General features: G+C 40.6%; 3 protein-coding genes and 2 non-coding genes across 5 annotated transcripts in view; 4 read left to right on the top strand and 1 right to left on the bottom strand.

The window, feature by feature from the left end:
• Positions 1–3,248: 3,248 nt before the first annotated feature.
• On the bottom strand, positions 3,249–12,699 carry LOC139916186 (high affinity cGMP-specific 3',5'-cyclic phosphodiesterase 9A). The gene is made up of 14 exons (XM_071904989.2): positions 12,612–12,699; positions 11,486–11,647; positions 11,344–11,395; positions 10,919–11,021; positions 10,170–10,312; positions 9,999–10,058; positions 8,452–8,629; positions 7,360–7,482; positions 7,073–7,165; positions 6,722–6,789; positions 6,501–6,603; positions 5,605–5,709; positions 4,474–4,620; positions 3,249–3,443 (listed from the first exon to the last, which is right to left on the bottom strand). The coding sequence occupies exons 1-14, from the start codon at positions 12,697–12,699 to the stop codon at positions 3,249–3,251; spliced, it is 1,620 nt and encodes a 539-aa protein (XP_071761090.1).
• A 429-nt stretch (positions 12,700–13,128) lies between these two features.
• nifk (nucleolar protein interacting with the FHA domain of MKI67) lies at positions 13,129–17,518 on the top strand. The gene is made up of 6 exons (XM_071905021.2): positions 13,129–13,351; positions 13,662–13,790; positions 15,090–15,198; positions 15,510–15,721; positions 16,338–16,400; positions 16,753–17,518. The coding sequence occupies exons 1-6, from the start codon at positions 13,229–13,231 to the stop codon at positions 17,002–17,004; spliced, it is 888 nt and encodes a 295-aa protein (XP_071761122.1). The 5' UTR covers positions 13,129–13,228; the 3' UTR covers positions 17,005–17,518.
• On the top strand, positions 14,820–14,951 carry LOC139916244 (small nucleolar RNA ACA64). Its single transcript, XR_011784850.2, has one exon. It is a non-coding gene; the product is annotated as a small nucleolar RNA ACA64 (small nucleolar RNA).
• Positions 16,474–16,605, top strand: LOC139916236 (small nucleolar RNA ACA64). The gene has a single exon (XR_011784849.1). It is a non-coding gene; the product is annotated as a small nucleolar RNA ACA64 (small nucleolar RNA).
• Positions 17,519–18,328: 810 nt separating the features above from the next.
• clasp1a (cytoplasmic linker associated protein 1a) overlaps positions 18,329–18,730 on the top strand; it is a 101,797-nt gene continuing 101,395 nt past the window's right edge. Inside the window, exon 1 of the mRNA XM_078286067.1 lies at positions 18,329–18,466. The gene's annotated coding sequence lies outside the window, so the exon portion shown is untranslated. The remainder of the gene's footprint in view (positions 18,467–18,730) is intronic.

Raw genomic sequence — 18,730 nt, 5'->3', positions numbered from 1 at the left:
CACAACACGTGGGGAAAGTGACACTGAGGTTACAAGAGAGAGAACAAAAACAGCTGGACCAGGTTTAGGAGGCAGGATGGTCTAATAGTTTGAAAGACCATCCAGCAACCAGGAGACCCACAGAGCATAGCACAAAGTGTAGGCTATCCTACCACAACGGGCAAATTAAGTCACCATTTTCATCCTATGAAGTCAAAATACAGCAGGATAATGAAATAGACTCTATAAAAAGGAAAAGGTTACTATCACAAGTCTAACTTAAAAAGATTGTTCAATATTAAACATACATTCCCAGCTGAAAACATAATTAGGAGAAAAGGTTAATGTAATGTAAAGAGTAAACATCAACAAAGACATTAAGATCATATCCATCACTACCCTCAAGTAATGAATAGCATAAACTTAGAAAAATATCGGTTAACAGAAATGGCTGACGTTTCTTCTTTCGAAAATTCAAAACTTATTTTCATTTGAGTTTCATTTGAGTTTTCATTTGAGGTCAAAATTGCTAGCTAACTTGAATTGAAATATCTTCTTATTGCATCAACTTTTGTGCCTATTTGTTGCCGCGAAAGTACCTTCATAGTTCCCATTCCTAGAGCATTGACATTTCAAGTTTTGCTGTTATTTTTACTCACGATGTGATGTGATTCTGTAGTTTGTCTTTCCGTTATCTTTGATGGCATCGCTAGCTCTTGTTGAACGTAAAATAACTGTAAGCTAACAAGCTAACGTTAGTTTATTGCTAGCCGTAAAGTGCTTTGAATGAGCAATGCTAAAACTGCTAACTGCTTTATTCGTAACTGAAATGAAAGTAGGAAACTTACAGATCCTGTACCAGCCCACGGCGCGTGTGTTGAATTCCACTAGCTGCGGCCACACTGATCCATCAGAAAACCGACAGAATTATTGACTGATAGATTTCTGTCAACTGGGCTGTTTGGGAACATCAACATGGTGGGAGAGGCAGAAATACAGTGGCTTAGCTTTGCTCATAAGGGAGCTACTTCATAGAAAAAAGAAGAAGCAGACTATACAGTATTAATTAAATTAAATAAGAAACTGATCTGGAAAACCTCCAGTCATCCCAATTTATACCAGGCTTTCTCCGTTTTATATCTTAGTCAAAAACGCCCTCTAGAGGCCATCTCACGAAGCGCATCATCTAACGAAGCGACAGGTGTTTGACTCACTGCCTGACCTGAATTTGGCTCCTCATGCAACAACAAATAGTATACTACAACATAGTATACATAGTACTACTACTAGTATACTACTTTTTATATATATATATATTTTTTTTCTCACCTCTTCCTCAGGAGGCTGAGGGTTTTCCAACTCCCTACCTGACTAGATGAAGTTCAGCTTATGGTAAAATGTTGTAACAACCTTATTAATATTTTACCATATCAAGTATTCTCACTTGGTCTCGACCAGCCTTATGCCAGACAGAGTCATTTCAGAAACAAAATGTTTTTGGAGAAAGGCTTAAAAGAGAAAACAATGTGAAATCCCTTAGTATATATTACATACCTTTGGTGAAACCCGGAGTGGACCGCTGCTGCCGCGTTCAGTTGCGAATAACCCAACAATCGGTCGGAATGTTTATTTTAAAGGTGCAGCCAGTGGACGCGTCTTCACTGTGACGTCATAATGGATTAAACTTAATGTGCATTATTATTGTTATTATTGAAAGATAGGAAAACGTTGAATTTACTATATAGTGTGTATATATATGAAGAACCAAGAAAAAAAGCATAATAAAGTGAGGGTGGATGAGATACTGTGTATCTCAAGATCCTTGCTTGTGTTGTATTAAAATCTCATGTGTGGCTTTGGATAAAAGTGTCTGCCAAATGGGAAATTGTAAATTGTAATTGTAATCTCCCACAGTTTCATAAGTCCTTTTATAATAATGGTGGGAAATGAAAGTGGGGCAATTCTGCACTCTTTACAGACATGTTATGAAATTCCAATGGATAACCTTGATAAAATTATTAAATTATTAAATTTTCAGTAGAAAACAGGGGTTTTTCACTTAGTTACACTTGCCCGTTGTCCTCTTTGCCCATTCGCTCATACTCATTGCCCATTGCCAGCAAATATTCCCTATGCATACATATATACATACATACATACATATATACATACATACATACATACATACATACCTATATATATTCTACAAGTAGCCTATGCCAGAATTGCTATGGCAGTGCCCAAAGATAGTTGAGTGACCAAGTCCTCCATCTACATACGGTATGCGTCTCCACTGGTGTAGGAACAAATCCTTCCAGAAGTTTCTCTTCTGTGTCTTCAGTATTATCCTTGCTACCTTTCTGCTGTCAAAATTAATTCTCACTTTACTGTGAGTGGACTTTCTTTTATCCCAACAAACATAAAACTCAGCACCACATGTATATTACAGGAACAGATGATTGCCAAGTTAAGTACCACAGCCTCTGTGATGTTAGAATCACAGATACATGAGGTACTTCACCTCATAATGCTTTGTAAAGGAAACAGCTGACAAAAGGTTTTTTTTATTTTTTTTTTTATTAGCTGCACATTTGCTACTGATGCGACCAACCAGCTTACAGTAGTGCTGCAGACACCATGCACTTTGTGTTTATTTCTTCCAAAACAATCAAGCAACACTGGAGATTTTATAAGAAGAAACAAGAAATCCTCCCCTGGCATCAGACTAATGATACAATATGTTGAATATAGTAATATAATCCATCTAGCCTACTGTATAATCCATTCCTCCTTTGTCAAAAAAAATCCTTTAGGAATGTAATAGGATTGTCTCAGTTTAAAAATATGATAGAATCCAGTTGGAATAATTTGTATTTTGGAACAATTCCTTTAGGATATGGCTGTTTTATTTTGTTCCACTCAAAACCCTATAGGCTCATACAGCACTCTAACAATCTTATGGGACTGTCCAATAGAACCATAAACTAGAAGCTGGGTTCAAAAATACCAATGATTCTGATTGGATTCCATCAGATTACATTCAATAGTGCATACACCAAAACTACATGGCAAGCCTACTTAGGAGAGCATTATTTATGCTGAGCTCAATGAACAAACAAACAAGAAAAAGTACAAATAGAATCATTTACACGGGCCAGATACATCTAAATGAATATAAATGTATACACTCTTCAGATAAACCGCCCACAATATGTTAATTTCACACAGTCTTGGCTGTCGCAGGTCATAAGTGCACACGCCGCCATAGTTCACTGTGAGGCTGCTTTGGAGGCATCGGGCCCAGCCTCTGTTTGGCTGTCAGCTGCGCTCTGTGTGCCCAGAGGCGTCTCCTTGCTCTTGGCTGTCTTCTCACTCTGGGCTCGGTTCTGTTTCTCCCTCTCCAGCGCTTTCTCCATCTCTGTGTAGTAGTCGAGAGCCTTCCGCACCGGGTCGATGATGTGTTGCTGCGGGATTAATGAAGAATTAAAGACAAATTCCACACTCGGATACTCTTACAGACGCTGCTAGATCTCATTTGTTTGTGGTCAATGCATTCCAGGATTTTGTGATGAAGTGTTTTGTGTACCCACTTTCCCTCAACCTGCCTCGGCTACTTCTATTTCAGTTAGTGATTTCCTACATTTCCCAGAATGCCTTTTGACAACCCTTGGAGAACGGGTGTGAACTTGTTGTTTACAATCAAAGGCGGGCATACGGGCGTAAATAGCTAGTCAGCTACTTTATAGTGAATATTGACTGTGAATATTGGAGTGTGTTAATGATCGTGGCTAAACCCCTTTCTCTAAACTTAACATGTCTTGTGACTGCAGTGCATTCTGGTCCATTGAGGCTACTGTCGGTGGAGAAATTGAAATCTCTGCTTCTTCTACAATGGATTTCTCCCTGTATGATTTGGTGTAGCAACATCAGTGCAAAATGGCAGCTCTAGAAATAAGTCTTTTACATTCACTGTTGCTGTTTTTAGATTGATGACATTTTTTTGCTATTTTCTGCTCATTTTCCAAACAACAAAATGGGCCCAGAAATCCAAAGTACATCACCAATAGTTGTTTTTTTTAACAGTGTTACGGTGTTTTAGGGTGGATTTTCCTTTATGGAGGATACACTCTCAGTCTGAAAACAGCAGCCATGGTCAAATAGCATATATATGGAGGTAGTATAGCATATTATAGTATCTGAATAGTTTTACAGATATAAGCAAAGACATTTTAAAGATGGCATACAAAAGCCTCATTAGAGATGGTATACACAAGTGGGTTGATGTTTAACATTTCATTTTTGAAGTGGCAATCTTTCAAAAGTTTGTTCAGATGACAAACAGCTTAATTAATATTGAGATGAAAACTGCAGCATATGCTCCTCAGGAAGATGTGCTGTTCAGGAAGGAACAAACTGTTCTTCCACTGTGTGTAATACAGTAATGAGGTTCTGTGAAATTATTAAATCAGTTTCTGAAATTCCTTAATAAATTACCTCCAGGCAGGGGAAGAGGTTGGCCAGCTCGATGAAGAGGGGGAAGAGGACAAATCGGATGAAGCCTGTTTGAGACGAAGGCTTGGTCACCTTGTCCCGGTCCATGAAGGGGGTGACCGGAAGACCCTCCAGCTTCTCCATGTCACTCTGAGGACAGATGGACGACAAGAAAGGATTGGATTGGAAATAATGCTGGAATGATGGAATTTAGAGCTGGTTTGTGTAATCATCCTGATGTTTTAATCTATGATACTGTTTTGTGTATTTTAGCAGACCATTATATTCTATTCTTAAGTATGAAATGGTCGAGTAAATTCAATCATTAGTTGCGAACAGAACCCAGGAGTGGTATAAATATAAGTCACCGTTCTTTGTGTAGTAACACAATCAATACCAAATGCTTTGGCATGCACAATATACTTGTGCATCTTGTTAGGAAGATTGCATTCTGGTTCAACACAAAACAAAAGTCCATCTGTGTCTCAGAGAGCTCAGTCTGAACTAGAAAGCACCTCAAAAGTGCAAAGCACCAAACACTGTACAATTCTCCAAATTGCTGTTATATCACATCATTCTTGATTATGGCCAAAAAACAACAATCGTCTAATGGTGGAAACAGATCACTACTAAAATCTAACAAATTGTTCCAAAATTCATGAAAATCCATCAAACGTTTTTGAGATATCCTGCTGACAGACAGATAAACTTCCAGGGGTGAAAACAACGTCCTTGGTAGAGGTAATTAATAAAATAAAATTTGAATTGGGAAAACCAAATTTTCAGGTCATTTCATTCAATTTCAGATTGTGCCTCACAAATTCAAGTTTTGAATTCATGTATTAACAAATTTATTGAATGAATTCAATGGTTCAATATGAGCATGACAAATTCAAATGTATGCAAATCAATATTTTTTTCTACTGGCACTAATCTCGTTCCATACTGCTCTGAGAGAACAACACATAAATCATCAGTCATTTGTGAAAATGAGTGATGGCAGACTTCTTTGCTATGAAATCACAAAATGGTCAGGTCATGTGAAACACTATGGACACAATCCTCTAGTTTTCAACTGGTCATCTGGTGTTGCAACACTATATCGTTTCTCTCCATGCAACAGCAGTCAGTTACCTGGTTGTAGAACTCCTGCAGAAGGCAGTCCAGCCAGGGCTCAGCCACCTCCATGGGCCGCGCCTCGTTGGAGATGTCACTCACTTTGATCAGGATCATCATCAGCTGCACATATAGCAGGAAAAACAAACAGATAATAGACAGCTTTACATGATTATTATGTTTTTGAAGGCTCATACCAATGCTGGTATTTTTTGGATTGAAGCTGCTGATAGCTGATATTTTGTGTCGATGTTCAATATCTTTAAATATGACAATTTGTGTGCCAAAAAAGATTGCAAGTATTCAGTGTTTCCCCCAAAACTGTATTCTTGGTAGAGTGGAAAGGAAACAACATTTACACCATAAGACACTACTACTACTACTACTACTATTACCACTACTACTATATCAGTCGAACCCTAAGGATGAGTGAACACTATTCATAGTATTCCCATGATGTCACATGCATTTCCTACCAATATGGCACTTCACCATACACACAGCTCATTGGCTGTGGCTGTCATTTGATTATAATCACCTGTGAATTTATTACAATCACCTGTTATTTTCCTACCAAGATGGCCATGTGGTGATGTAACAGAATACTATGTATAGGAAAATTTCACTCTTATAAAATTCTAACAGTGCAAGTTCTGCACTTCCATTTCTGATTCCCAATTACAATACTGACTTTTCTTCATTTTCCACTAAAATCCAATCCAAATTCTCTGTTAGGACCCAGAGGGGCGATAGACTTAACCCATCTAAATTAGACATTATCTCATGCAGCAACAGGCTCTCTCTGCTCTTTTTTTTAGTAGTTCTAAGTAATGATATTTCCCTAATGCCTCTCCAAACTGATCCTATTGATATAGTATCATGTTTTGTTGTGTTTACATCTACTGTCCTCTTACCACATCTCTGTGATCCTTGTTATTGAAGTCAAAAACAGGCAGGATGGACTTGAACTTATTGAGGATCTCATTGTGTCTTGTCATGTCAGTGGCCAGGATGCATCTGCAATTAAGAGAGAATAAACACTCTTAGAATAATTAGCTAGCGTATGTTGTAGTGTTGTTACTACTGAATTAATTAGAAGACATGCATGCTAAGAGAATGACAGAGATGAACTCACTTGATGATTCCCTCCCTTATTCGTTTGTACTGTTCTGTGGTCAGATTTCTGAAGATATTGGTCTCTGTCTGTAAGAGAGAGAGAAAGACTTCTGTTCATTGTTTCTGCCTGCAGCACAAACTCCTCATACCTTCTGAACAGAACAAATGTCACATTTTTGAATTTATGTCTGTTCATAGACTTCATCTCATGGTGACTGCACCTGGTCTTGTCCAGTATAGTCTAATAATACCAGGGTTTTGAGTTCAGTTCCCTGTACTAACAATGTATGTATTCATGGTTCTATAAGGCAGCTTGGGTAAAAAAAAAATCCTACAAGCAGTATGTGTGATCTCGCTGACCAAGCCTTACCTTCTCCAGTATCTCAAAAGCTACGGCACAGTGGTGGTTCTCCAGCGGAGAGATGTCATTGTAGCGAAGAGCAAGTTCAGTCCGAGCATTTATCTGAAAGATAAATTTAACAGCGTTAAACAGAATTGAATCTGCAAATGGAGAATTAACCACTACTCTCCTGTATGCAGCAGCTCTGTAGAGCCTAGAGGGATAGAACACGGCACTAAAAATGGCATATCATAGGTATGCTACATCCAGATGTAATTATGTTGTTATTCATAGGGAAGCCTAGCAGGTGCACCGACCTGATAGGCGTTGTTGTATCCTGTGTGGTCGAGGTCGTGGCAGACTGCAGAGGTCAACATGGTCAGCAGGTCGATGCTGTCGATCTTACTCCTCAGGTCAGTCAGCCAGATCAAACCGTACATCTGCTCAGAGACGAAGAGGCAGAAAAAAACAGAGTGGCGAATGGGAGAGGTTATGGTTTTGAAAAGTAACATCTGCTCTTACAAAATGAATGAAAACAAAATAAATCATGGGTCTTTTTCTTTCAATTATTTTTATTTGAGCAGTTTAACAGAAATCCATATATAATAATATAATGCTCTTAACCGATAACTCTTAACAGATAACCATAAAAGTACACTGGAAATAAATTTTAGATATACATGTATATACGTATGTATATAGAAATAAACAAATAAGTAAAAACAAACAAAACAAACAAACAATAAATAAATAAATAAAACACACAGAACAATGGGATGGTGATAGGACTAATCATGGGTCTTTTTAAGGATAGTGGGCAAGTAAAAATGCTGGAAATGAAAACAGCTTTAAAGAATGCCATCAAAGATATTAAATTGTAAAGTTCAGGTAATGATTTTTCCCCCAAAATGGATTTATACAGTGTATAGTGATTTGGAAATAACACTACTGTTGTTGTTGCAGTCCACAGCAACACATATATCTAAATCACAGTATACAATGGCATTTTAAAGTGTATGCATTTCCCATTCACCTACCCGAGAAGTGGCTTTTTAGCATCATTAGCAATCCTCATTGAAACCAATGCGTACTGCTAGCCGCGGGCTAACAAACAGCACCCAATGGTTTGACTGACTTTAAGAAAAATGACAGACTGAAATAGAATCAGAATATCAAACGTCTTCTTTCAAGGATGTGTTGAGGTGAAAGCTTGACCTTCCAGACTTCTTCAGTGATTTGAGTCACCTCTCTAATCCATAGGCTAGACGTCCTTCACCAATTAGCCATCAAGGATTTGATGATTGCAGAGGTAACAGGGGCTCTCCATGATTTGCCCTTACTAAACCTTCTCTCTAACACACACACACACACACACACACACACACACACACACACACACGCACACTCACCATCTGGGTGACGCAGAAGCAGTGTTTGAAGTTGTGGAAAGGGATGTTGTTGTACCTCCGGTAGACTTCAAACAGGAACTGCTGCAGCACCTCTGGCTCGATGTTGAAGGTGGCTATGAAATCTAAGTCTGTGTACATGACCTGCAGGAGTACCATGATCTCTGCATCCTCCCACTGCCTGCACACACACACACACACACACACACACACACACACACACACAAAACACACAAGGCCATGGGACGGTCCACTAAAGGTTAGAGAAGCGGGCTTGTGACTGGACAGTTGCTGGTTTGAATCTCCAGCTGAGGAAATCTGAGCATGGAAACTTAATCAGTAGCGCTCCTCCTTTCCTCAAAAACTACCAGTGAAGTTCCCTTGAACAAGGCAGTTAACCCACAGTTCAGCCCCTGCTTAGCGGCCAACAGCAGTAGACTGTGGTGTGTGGTTGTGAATGTGTTTAACTATATGAATATGAAGCAGCCAGGTGTTGAAAAAAGATCATAGGTATTCAGCAAACACCTTCCCTGGATGAATAAAGATTTAAAAAAAGAAAGAAAACAGAAGTCAGAACGGTATTCCAGGTGGAACAGCAGGTAAAGGTGTATTTCGTGACGTTGTGAGTTTGAGTCTGGCTATGTGGCGTGTCATCCCCTCTCTCATCCATCTTTCCTGTCACTGCCAGCTGTCAAATAAAGCACAAGGCTGTAATATAATTTAAAAAAAAAAAGATAAAGCTTTACACAAACATTTCCTTTAACCTCATTTGCCTGCACAGAAGGACACACAATTCAGTCTGCCAGCACACAGATAATGACAAGGGTAGCAAAAACATTATTGAGTGCATACCGGTGCGGCCATTTTCACATGGACTTAAATGAAACAAGGCCAACATTTGTGCTTTCATCCATATCGCATTGTACTTAGATTTCATTTAAAAGATTTCATTTACACAGCGGGAATTACCAGGCTGCACCAAAGCATATTAGCGTTTCAAAGGAATCCATTTATTTAATGTAACGATGTTAACACTCAAAAAGCTTCAGCTCTTTTTTTTCTTGGCTTGTGCGTAGCCCTGCTTTTGAAAGACATCCGTCCGGTTGCATTTGCCTAAAAAGCTCGGGGATGAATGGAAGGAATGAAATAACCAAACCTGACTGAACGGAGCGCACGCCTCCTCCCGTGAGCCCCACTTCAAACACAGTGCGTTAATTAGGCCTGTCATGAAGACCTTCTTTTGATTCGTAAGATCACTGCGGGCCTATTCATATTGAGATGAGTGCGTCCGTCAGATGAAAAGGGTGAGGGACCCTAACCTCTTCAGAGATGCATCAGAGGTGCCTGACGGACACGACCGTCGCAAGCCGACCCTCTGTCTCTCTCTCTTCCTGTCCTTCTATTGAAGAAGCAGGTGCTGCCGTTGTTTGCTCATGATCACACAGGCACACAGACAGCTAGTACCTCAGTATACGGTGTTGAACACTGATGCAGATTGCAGATGATTATGAAACACCGCCTATACAGTTCACATACGAGTCAAAACTCACCAGTTATCGAAGGTCGGGGTCTTTAGATACTGTCTCACTTCTTCTGATACTTCCAGGGAGCTGGGGAAGCAGCAGAAACACTTTAAAAGCACAGCCATTAGACCCTTTAAAATGATGCTACTCTTGATTTTTTGACCTTCTACTCTCAGTGAGTGTTGCATGTGCACCTGCCTCATTTGGAGGAACTTTTCCCGCACGTGCTCGCACTCCTCCCTGGTTTTCCGTAGTGTTCTCTTGTGGTAGAACGGGGAGGGCTTGTGTGTGCCCTCCGACAGCTCCTTGAACAAACCCAACCAGCTCAGATGCTCCACGCTCTGAAAGGGGAAAGGGAGTCCAACCATCAGCTGAGACTAGAGGTCAGAGAAGCGGGCTTGTCACCGAAGGGTTAACAGTTTGAATCCCCAGAATGCCTCTTCAGATTTATGCTCCATTTGAACGTATTAATCATATGAACGAGAAGTAGGGCATTGCTGCAAAAGAGCATGTGTTTTCAGCAGACCCTCCCTGGTTAAATAAATGTGAAAGAAAATATCATAATTCATAATAGCATTATACAGCGGGCTCTCTGTGCAGTAGAGCATATAATAACGTTGTCAGTTTGAGTCCAGCAAACCTTCCCCTAATAAATAAATGTTAAAAAAAAATCTCTTCAAACCACACACAGATATTCCATTTACATGTTGTATGATAAACAAGATGCTGGTCTGAGAATTAAAACTTCAAAATGTAATTTGGGGAAATTGGAACCACTGCAAGGTCTAAAAAATAATTAAAATGCTAAGTAAATCAAGAATCCCAAGAGGAAAATTGTATACACAAAACAGTTTGAAGCTAGTTTGCTTCAAAAGGTTATTTTCTTTCCTGATTAAAAATAAACTCTAAGTTATGCAAATGTTCATACCACCATACTTTGACTCTACCTCTAGTTTCTCCCTGAATGAATCCACCTGTTTCTTCATCTCATACACGACTGCAGGAGTCTCCCCGGCCTCGATCAGGATCTTCTTCTCCAGGCCCTGCAGTCTGAAGAAACAGAGTGTCGGTATGGTGCTGATTTATTAAACACTTATCGATACCTTCGGACTGTGGTGCAAAAGGTCCCCAAATATTGGCCACGCACTGTCTATCTTGCCTATTTGTCCTTACCCTAAGAATAGTTGATTTCTGTCTACAGTATATATCCCAAATCTCCTCCCAGAACAAACTGATGCTGATCTTTGTTCTCTAAATTTCCTTTGGTATTGCACTTTTTTTTTTTTAATTCACTCTAAGCATTAAATCCCCTTTTTTGCATCATAAGCATCATAAGTGGATTCTGTTTCTCTTCTTTCCCCTCCCTGCCTACCTTTTCTCCATGGACGACAGGTCAAATCCTAGTGCCACAGCAAGCTCCACACCTGCAACGACAAGACGGGAGGGAGATTCTCAAAAACATTTCGAACTAAACCTACGACGCAGGGTTTCCCACGGTGCCTTGGCGAAGATACCTAACGGCTCACTGTTGCACTCGGCGGCCACCACCTCCAGCTTGTAGCAGGAGTTCGGGCTGTTGGGCTCCAGGCGGGGCGAGATGTTGATGATGTTGCCCTTGGGGTTGTACAGCTTCAGGATGTCGTGGGGTCCCGCCTCGGCTGCAGAGCGGAACAGGTCTGGAAACAAAGCCACAGTGTTCATTTAAAACCAACACTATCCCAGTGTTTATGTAAGTCCATTAGAGCTAATTGAACACTTTTAGAGCGTTTTGAACAGCCATATCAGCTCTATGAGTGGACAAACAACTCTCCCATCAACTCCAAATAGGCCTAATTGTCACTGAAAAATCAACACTTCATAACACTGGGAAATGCATTGTGTAAGCGAGGGTATATCACACACACACATGCAGGCAAACACACACACACAAACGTACATACTGGCGCTTAACATACACACACATTGAAACGTGTACGTAAACAAAGGCTGATTCATATTCCCGAGATGCTTTAATCTCCTAGTAAAGCAAGGCACCTTCTTTTTGTTAATCCAAACAGTTGTAACCTTCGCCTCTCAAAACACAACATACAGTACATGTGCGGCCAACGCTTGACAAAGCCTTGGATCGACGCCACAAGTGAAGAGCTGTCAGTGGCAGCTGCATCACTCTCCGCAGCTCAGACAACCTCCACGTCTCTTGCACAAACACAGTCCATCCTCGGCTTGTGTTGTGGCTGATCTACACATTTTGTCCAGGGTCTGTTTTCCTTTTCGCATGCCAACATGAAAGCTGTTATAACACTATATATCAGTGAACTCTCCCCTATATGTATCCCATATTTCCAAGGAAACCTACATGGTGGAGTTGATTTAGTTTGTAATGACAGATCAGGCATTTACATTACTATTTCCCCTTCTTGAACAATAGGAAAGACAGAGGAATTTGGGAGAATTTTGGCAAATTTATGATAAAAATGTTCCCATATTACTCAGAGAAACAGATACTACTTGTATATCTGTATGTATATCTATATTTAGCATCATTGTACACATGTGCATGCATGTGTGCACTCAACACATACCATAAAATACATTCTTATACATAAATAAGTGCACTTTAAATGTATTTTTTTGACCTACCTTTTACATCCTGGGCAGGACAATCCACTGGGAACTCGGCCTGCTCTGGTCTCCCGTTCACTGTGAAGTAGATGATTTTTGTTGCCATATCAGGGATTTGGAGCCAGTGATGTTGTTGCGTTCAGTGTTGATCTGAATCCAGTGTCTGTGTCACTTCATCTTTTTACTGGAGTGACACTCCACCCCCTCTCCCTCCCTCTCTTTCCCCACCTCTTCCTCTGCTCCTCCTTCTCTTCCCTCCATGCTTACAGTAATGTAGCATTGGTCCAAATCATAGGGAAATTAATGCGTTCAAAGTAACACCTGGTTGTTTGTTGTTTTGTGCTCTCGTGCCCTTTGAAGATCTTTTTTGGATTCAGGTCATGTTCACTGAATTGAATGATATGCTGCGGTGCTGCTGCTGAAACCAGGTAGACCTCCATGACGGTAGATGGCGCTGTTTGGAGCGTATAACTATAGTTTCGGTTCATGCAGATCTTCTCTTCCGTGACTCCTCGTTTGTCACCACATGGACAACCGGATGAGAAGACCAACGTGGTTTCTGTAGAGCTGGTCGATTACGTCTCGGGTGTTTGTTTTATTTCAGACTTTATCTTAGAAATCGCTAATTAACTGCGATGACCGAAGGTAAAGCGGCGGCTGCGGGTGTTAACCCGGCCAAAGAGCTGCTGGCTTTGAACCCCAAAGAAGAAGCAGAGTTCAAGAAAAAGGTCCAGGAGGTGAAGAAGAGACCCGGCAAGGTTGGTGGAGATGCAATGGTGGCCCTGAAGCATGTGTCAAAGTAACTTGCTGTTTTTATGTTTATAAAAACTTGCCCACGTCTTTTAGCTGCGTTGTTCCAGGTATTCGTCGCCCATAAACCGTTTAGCTTTTAGTTAGACGACTTGGTTGGCCGATTTAAAACAAACAAAAAACAAAAAAAAAACCACTTTCCAGCTAGTCTACAAGTCAAATGTCACTTAGCTTCTAGCTAGGTCTGCTTCCAATGTTTTATATTTCTCTGCTTCACACAGATTTCTTCTTCTTCTTCTTCTTCTTCTTCTTCTGCAGGGATACCGTTTGAGCCCAGGAGTGATTTATGTCGGCCACTTACCTGTTGGACTTTTTGAGACTCAGCTCAAATCATACTTTGAACAGTTTGGAAGAGTCCTGAGGCTGCGGCTGGCGAGGAGTAAAAAGGTAACTAACTAGTCAAAGTGTTTTATTTATCAAATGCACAGTATCACACAAGTTTATTCTGAACAATTAAATTCTTAGGACAAGGCAAGCAACAACTACGTAGTAGGCATAAGAAAAATATTTTAAAAAAGAAAAATATAAAATATTAAGTGTTAAAAGAGTCACAAATAAGGGCAAAAGTACAGCAGTTCCAGAGCCAGTAAAGATGGGCAATATGGACAGTAAGAATAAGAGTATTAAATATTATAAGAGTATTAAATATTATAGGAGTATTAAATATTATAAATATAAAGTGTAGGAGTGCTATTCTGTGAGTGAGTATGGGAGAGGAGGAGTAGGAGGAAATCCCCGGCCTGGGCCTTTCACACCTGCTTTTTCCTACCCATTGAGGTGATCATGTGATCAATGTGATCACTGGTGAGAAGCCTGATGGCCTGGGGGTAAAAACTGTTTGAGTCTGGAAGTATGGGATCATATAGCGACCATATGGTGATTTTGGGATATTGTAACACACAATGCTGCTGTCTAGATTCATGATGACAAGCAAGTTTTGTTTAAAAACTCTTGACAAAATACGATATGAAACATTTTAAGGAATATTATTTGAAAAAAAAAAGTTTTGTTTGACATCATACACCTAACATTACCCTTATGTTCAATGGGAGAAACATCAATTTGATTATTTAACATGATTTTGCATACATGAGTCATCATGATATGCATCGATATCGAAAAGACTATCCTGATATTGATTTCAGCCATATTGCAGAGCCCCAACTTAAATATTTTAACACGGTGATCACTAGACAGGCGGTGGCTGCCTTTTTAAACACAGCTATCCCTGCTGGTGCCAAGGCATTTGTTGCAAAAGAGTTAAGGATGGATTACAGAGGCATGATCTATTACAGTTAAGTATTACAAATGAAAAGCAACAAAAAAAAATCCCCGCTAGATAATATAATGTGTGCAGTTGCCCCATCAGTTTGTGATCCTGCTGAATTACCATTCCACAATAATTTGGCTTGTGGCACAGACTGAAAATGACCTCAGGTCCTACCAGTGGTCTGGGGTCAGATAACTGTGCCTATAATATTACGGTGCGTTAAGCTTATCACTTGCTCCTCCTATTGGCAGCGTGATAAAACCCATGTGCCAACAACAGCATCAGGAAAAATAAGTTTGAAATAGAAATCTAAGGTTCGATTAATCTGAAACAAGTGCAGGTGTGAAGTAGGAATCAATTCAGACAGGTGACACTTTATTTCTGTCTGTTCTTTTCTCTCGTTTCTTGTTTTCCAGACAGGTGGAACTAAAGGTTATGCATTTGTAGAGTTTGACTGTGATGAAGTGGCCAAGATTGTTGCAGAAACCATGAACAATTACCTCATGGGAGAAAGACTGATCAAATGTGAGTATGAGACTAAGAATGGGCTAATAAATTTGTTCAATGCCAAGAAACTGAAACGTGCTATCTTTTTTTTATTCACAGAATTAAAATTAACTGAATGTTTGTTATGCTTTGTTTACCGGTCTTAATACAACAAAATTAGATTTTATCTTTGATTTTTTTTGTTTTTTTGTTTTCCCTTGCACTTTTTCATCACTTGGCTGCTTGCCATGGCAGCAATTTACAACCGTTCGCTTAGTGTGTGCACCAATGATAAATTGCTCTTCTTAAGAGCATCAAATGTAAATCCCTTGCCTCTTGCTGTTTCCCAGGTCATGTGATTCCCCCGGAGAAGGTGCACGAGAAGTTGTTTGTTGGCTCTCAGAAGGCGTTCCAGAAACCCAAATATCCTGCCGTGACGCGCTACAACAGGACACACACAGCAGAGCAGGTCGCCAAGATGACCGACAAGCTCCTGCGCAAAGAGTTCAAGCTCCGCAAGAGGCTGGCAGCACACGGCATCGAATACGACTTCCCAGGATTTGTAAGTGTTTGGATTTGGAATAGTAACTTAAAGCTTGCTGTTACCCCTTTTTTTTATTTATCTGAGCTAAAGAGTCATCCCAGCTGCTACTGGTGGCTTGTGATGTTGGTGGTCCAACAATTTAAGCTTATTCCACTGTTGCGTTCCTTCGTATGTCGCCCTGGATAGGAGCATCAGCTAAATGCCTAGAATGTAAATTTGCCCAGTTTCAGTATCAGTTTGCCCATATATCAGAACGATCTAGGTCTTTTGATTAAAAAAGAGGATTTTATCTTCCTGTGGTCTAAATGCTGTTTTAGAGGCTTATTCAACCTGCAAAAAATGCAATTCTGGGTAAAATACTGAATACTTACGTATTTTTGGTATGAAAACGGCCAACTTTAAATATACAGAATATAGGCACAACATATTGGTTATTGGCAGCTTCAGTCCAAAGAATGTATCTCAGCCATCAAAAACACAGAAATCTCGGTTGAACCCTAATCCCTCCCGAGCCAAAGCATATGTTTTACAGGCGTACAACATTTTAGGTCCACTCTGCTATTATTTATTTGTTGCTTTCTTGTGATGGCATCATGCTAACCTTTTTGGAAACCGTGCTTTTGTTCTTCTACAGGCTGCCCAGGTTCCCCACAAGAAAAAGTCCTCCGATGCCATGAATGCCTCCACGTGTAGTGATGTAAGGACAACACAATGTGTAGCTGCTGAATTTTTATATTGCATTGTATGACAGTGTGGAGATTTTGTTGAGCACAGACTGAAAATGGCCCCAGGTCCTACCAGTGGTCTGGGGCCAGATAACTGTGCGTATAGTATTATGGTGCATTAAGCTTATCACCTGCTCCTCCTATTGGCAGCGTGATAAAACCCATGTGCCAACATATCAACTGGGAGAAAGAGTCAGAGCTGTACAGATTAAAGGGATAACCTGACACTTTTCAATCAAAATGAATCAAATTTAGATTGTTTCAGCATGCCCTCTGTGCCTAACTGCCCCTGTCTTTATTAACGATCCCATCTCTCCACATCAGGACGCCACGCCAGTCTGCACCCCGTCCATCCTGGAGAGGAGGAAGTCCATGGTCATCGGCGACGACGACGTAGACGACGAGATTATCTTCAAGACGCCAGCTCCAAAATCAAAAGGCACAGAGGATGAAGAGTGTTCCTCAGAGGAGGAAGAGAGTGACGGTGACGAGGAGGAGGAGGAGGGCGACGAGGAGGAGAGCGAGGAACCGTCTGAAGGAGACAAGGCGGCCACAGAGGATGCAGAGGCGGAGTGAACCTCTCCACTGTTTTATTATGGACTTGGTTCTGCCGCTGTCAGAGCAGAGATGCATACATCATGGTTGTGTATGGTCTGAGAATTGCTTTGGGAGTGACGGGACAACTTAACTTGGAACTGTGTTCAGAAATAAGTGTGTGTGTTTTGGTATGTGGAAATTGTATCATAAAGAAGTAATATTTGTCATTGAAAGATGCTCTTAGGAAGGAACCCTCCCTAACTCTGTGTGTTATGGACGGTGCTTGTCATAGCATGACAAAGGAGTGTGATTCTAAGGCAAAAATTGTGCCTGGACTGAACTGTTTTGACAATGGGAAATGTCCATTTCTGTCCTGGACCAGGCTGTGTCCTACAGCACACAGGAGCTGTAGTATTGATATAAGACATGCTGTTGTTGTCTCTGTGTAACGTGATAACCTGCTTTATTACTACACCTGTCAGAATGCTTGGTTTTGAATGGTCAAATTCACACTGATGCTGTGATCTTTAATAATAAATGACATCAGAATCTACTGTTGAGTAATCCTTTCAATCCACTGTTTGGTTCTGTTTCTGTTTTCAGGAAGAAGAAAGAAGTAAATTGATGTAAGATATGTTTGTCAACATTTTGGCTACATTTTGTTAATGGGATAAGTAAACCATAAAGTTAACACAGTTGTCTACCAAGACATTTGGAGGCAAAAGGGTGGTGTATGGAAACTATCCTTTAACTGGAAGACTCTGATTCAAGCCTCTGCCCTGCTGAAGTGTCGAAGTATCACATCAATATTATTTGATGCCAAAGCACCATGGCAAAAAAAATTCCAAACTCCATACCTAATTAGTGATTGCTTTAAAATGTTGCACAAGGCCTTTTATGATCACAGATAGTGGATGAGCACAAGTACCAGTAGGAATTACAGGAAAAAATAAAGTGATAAATGCTAAACAAATGAAAATTAGGTAAATAAAAATAAATGTTACTTCCCCTGATACTGGCTTTGTCCAGTGGGGATTCATACTCAATAAGTGGTTAGTGAATGCCCCATAAAAGAAAGATTCACAGGTTTGATCCCTGCAACAGCCATTTGTCCCGTGAAAGTGTCTTGAGCAACACACCCTTATCTCCCCATTTTACGTTTCTCTATGCAACAGCTTCAGCAAAATGCATAAAACTGTCTTTGTACTGCGGGTTAGTGCACATGTATCACATACTCCGTGTGTCCAGTAGATGTCGCCAGAGGTCGAAAAACAGACCACGATGGGCGCTTGCTTTACATGCGACAGTTTTCCAAGTGCCAACATCATCCCCGGTCCGACTGCGCCTGCGCACGGCGATCCCATTCTTGTCCTGCAAACAGCATTCCGGGGTGGAGAGAGAGAGAGCAGCCTCGATGCCATACACCCAAGCCGACTGTATATTTACAAAGCCAAATACGAGCTGTATGTTTAAACCAACTCCGTCGTTTGAACAGGATATGGTGAGTAGATACATGAGTGATGTAGCTACACCTTCTTGCCTCCTTGTCATATTTTCTCTTTGTGCTGCCTGCCTGTCTGCCTGTCTGCCTGGCTGTGAACTGACGTTTCAATGAAAGGAAAGGCTTTTGCTAGAGGCTAGCGTAGCTATTATCCACACACACACTTACTCTGTCTGGCACAGTGGAAACGTTAGCCAGCTGTGTAGAGAAAAATTTAAAAAGATGTGCCGTGGTCATGAGTGTTAAACACAGGGCAAGCTTTTG

Source organism: Centroberyx gerrardi, chromosome 10, assembly GCF_048128805.1.
Source record: "Centroberyx gerrardi isolate f3 chromosome 10, fCenGer3.hap1.cur.20231027, whole genome shotgun sequence".
Taxonomy (NCBI): Eukaryota; Metazoa; Chordata; class Actinopteri; order Beryciformes; family Berycidae; genus Centroberyx; species Centroberyx gerrardi.
Note: the sequence above shows the minus strand (reverse complement) of the source record. Positions and strands in the feature narration are given on the sequence as shown.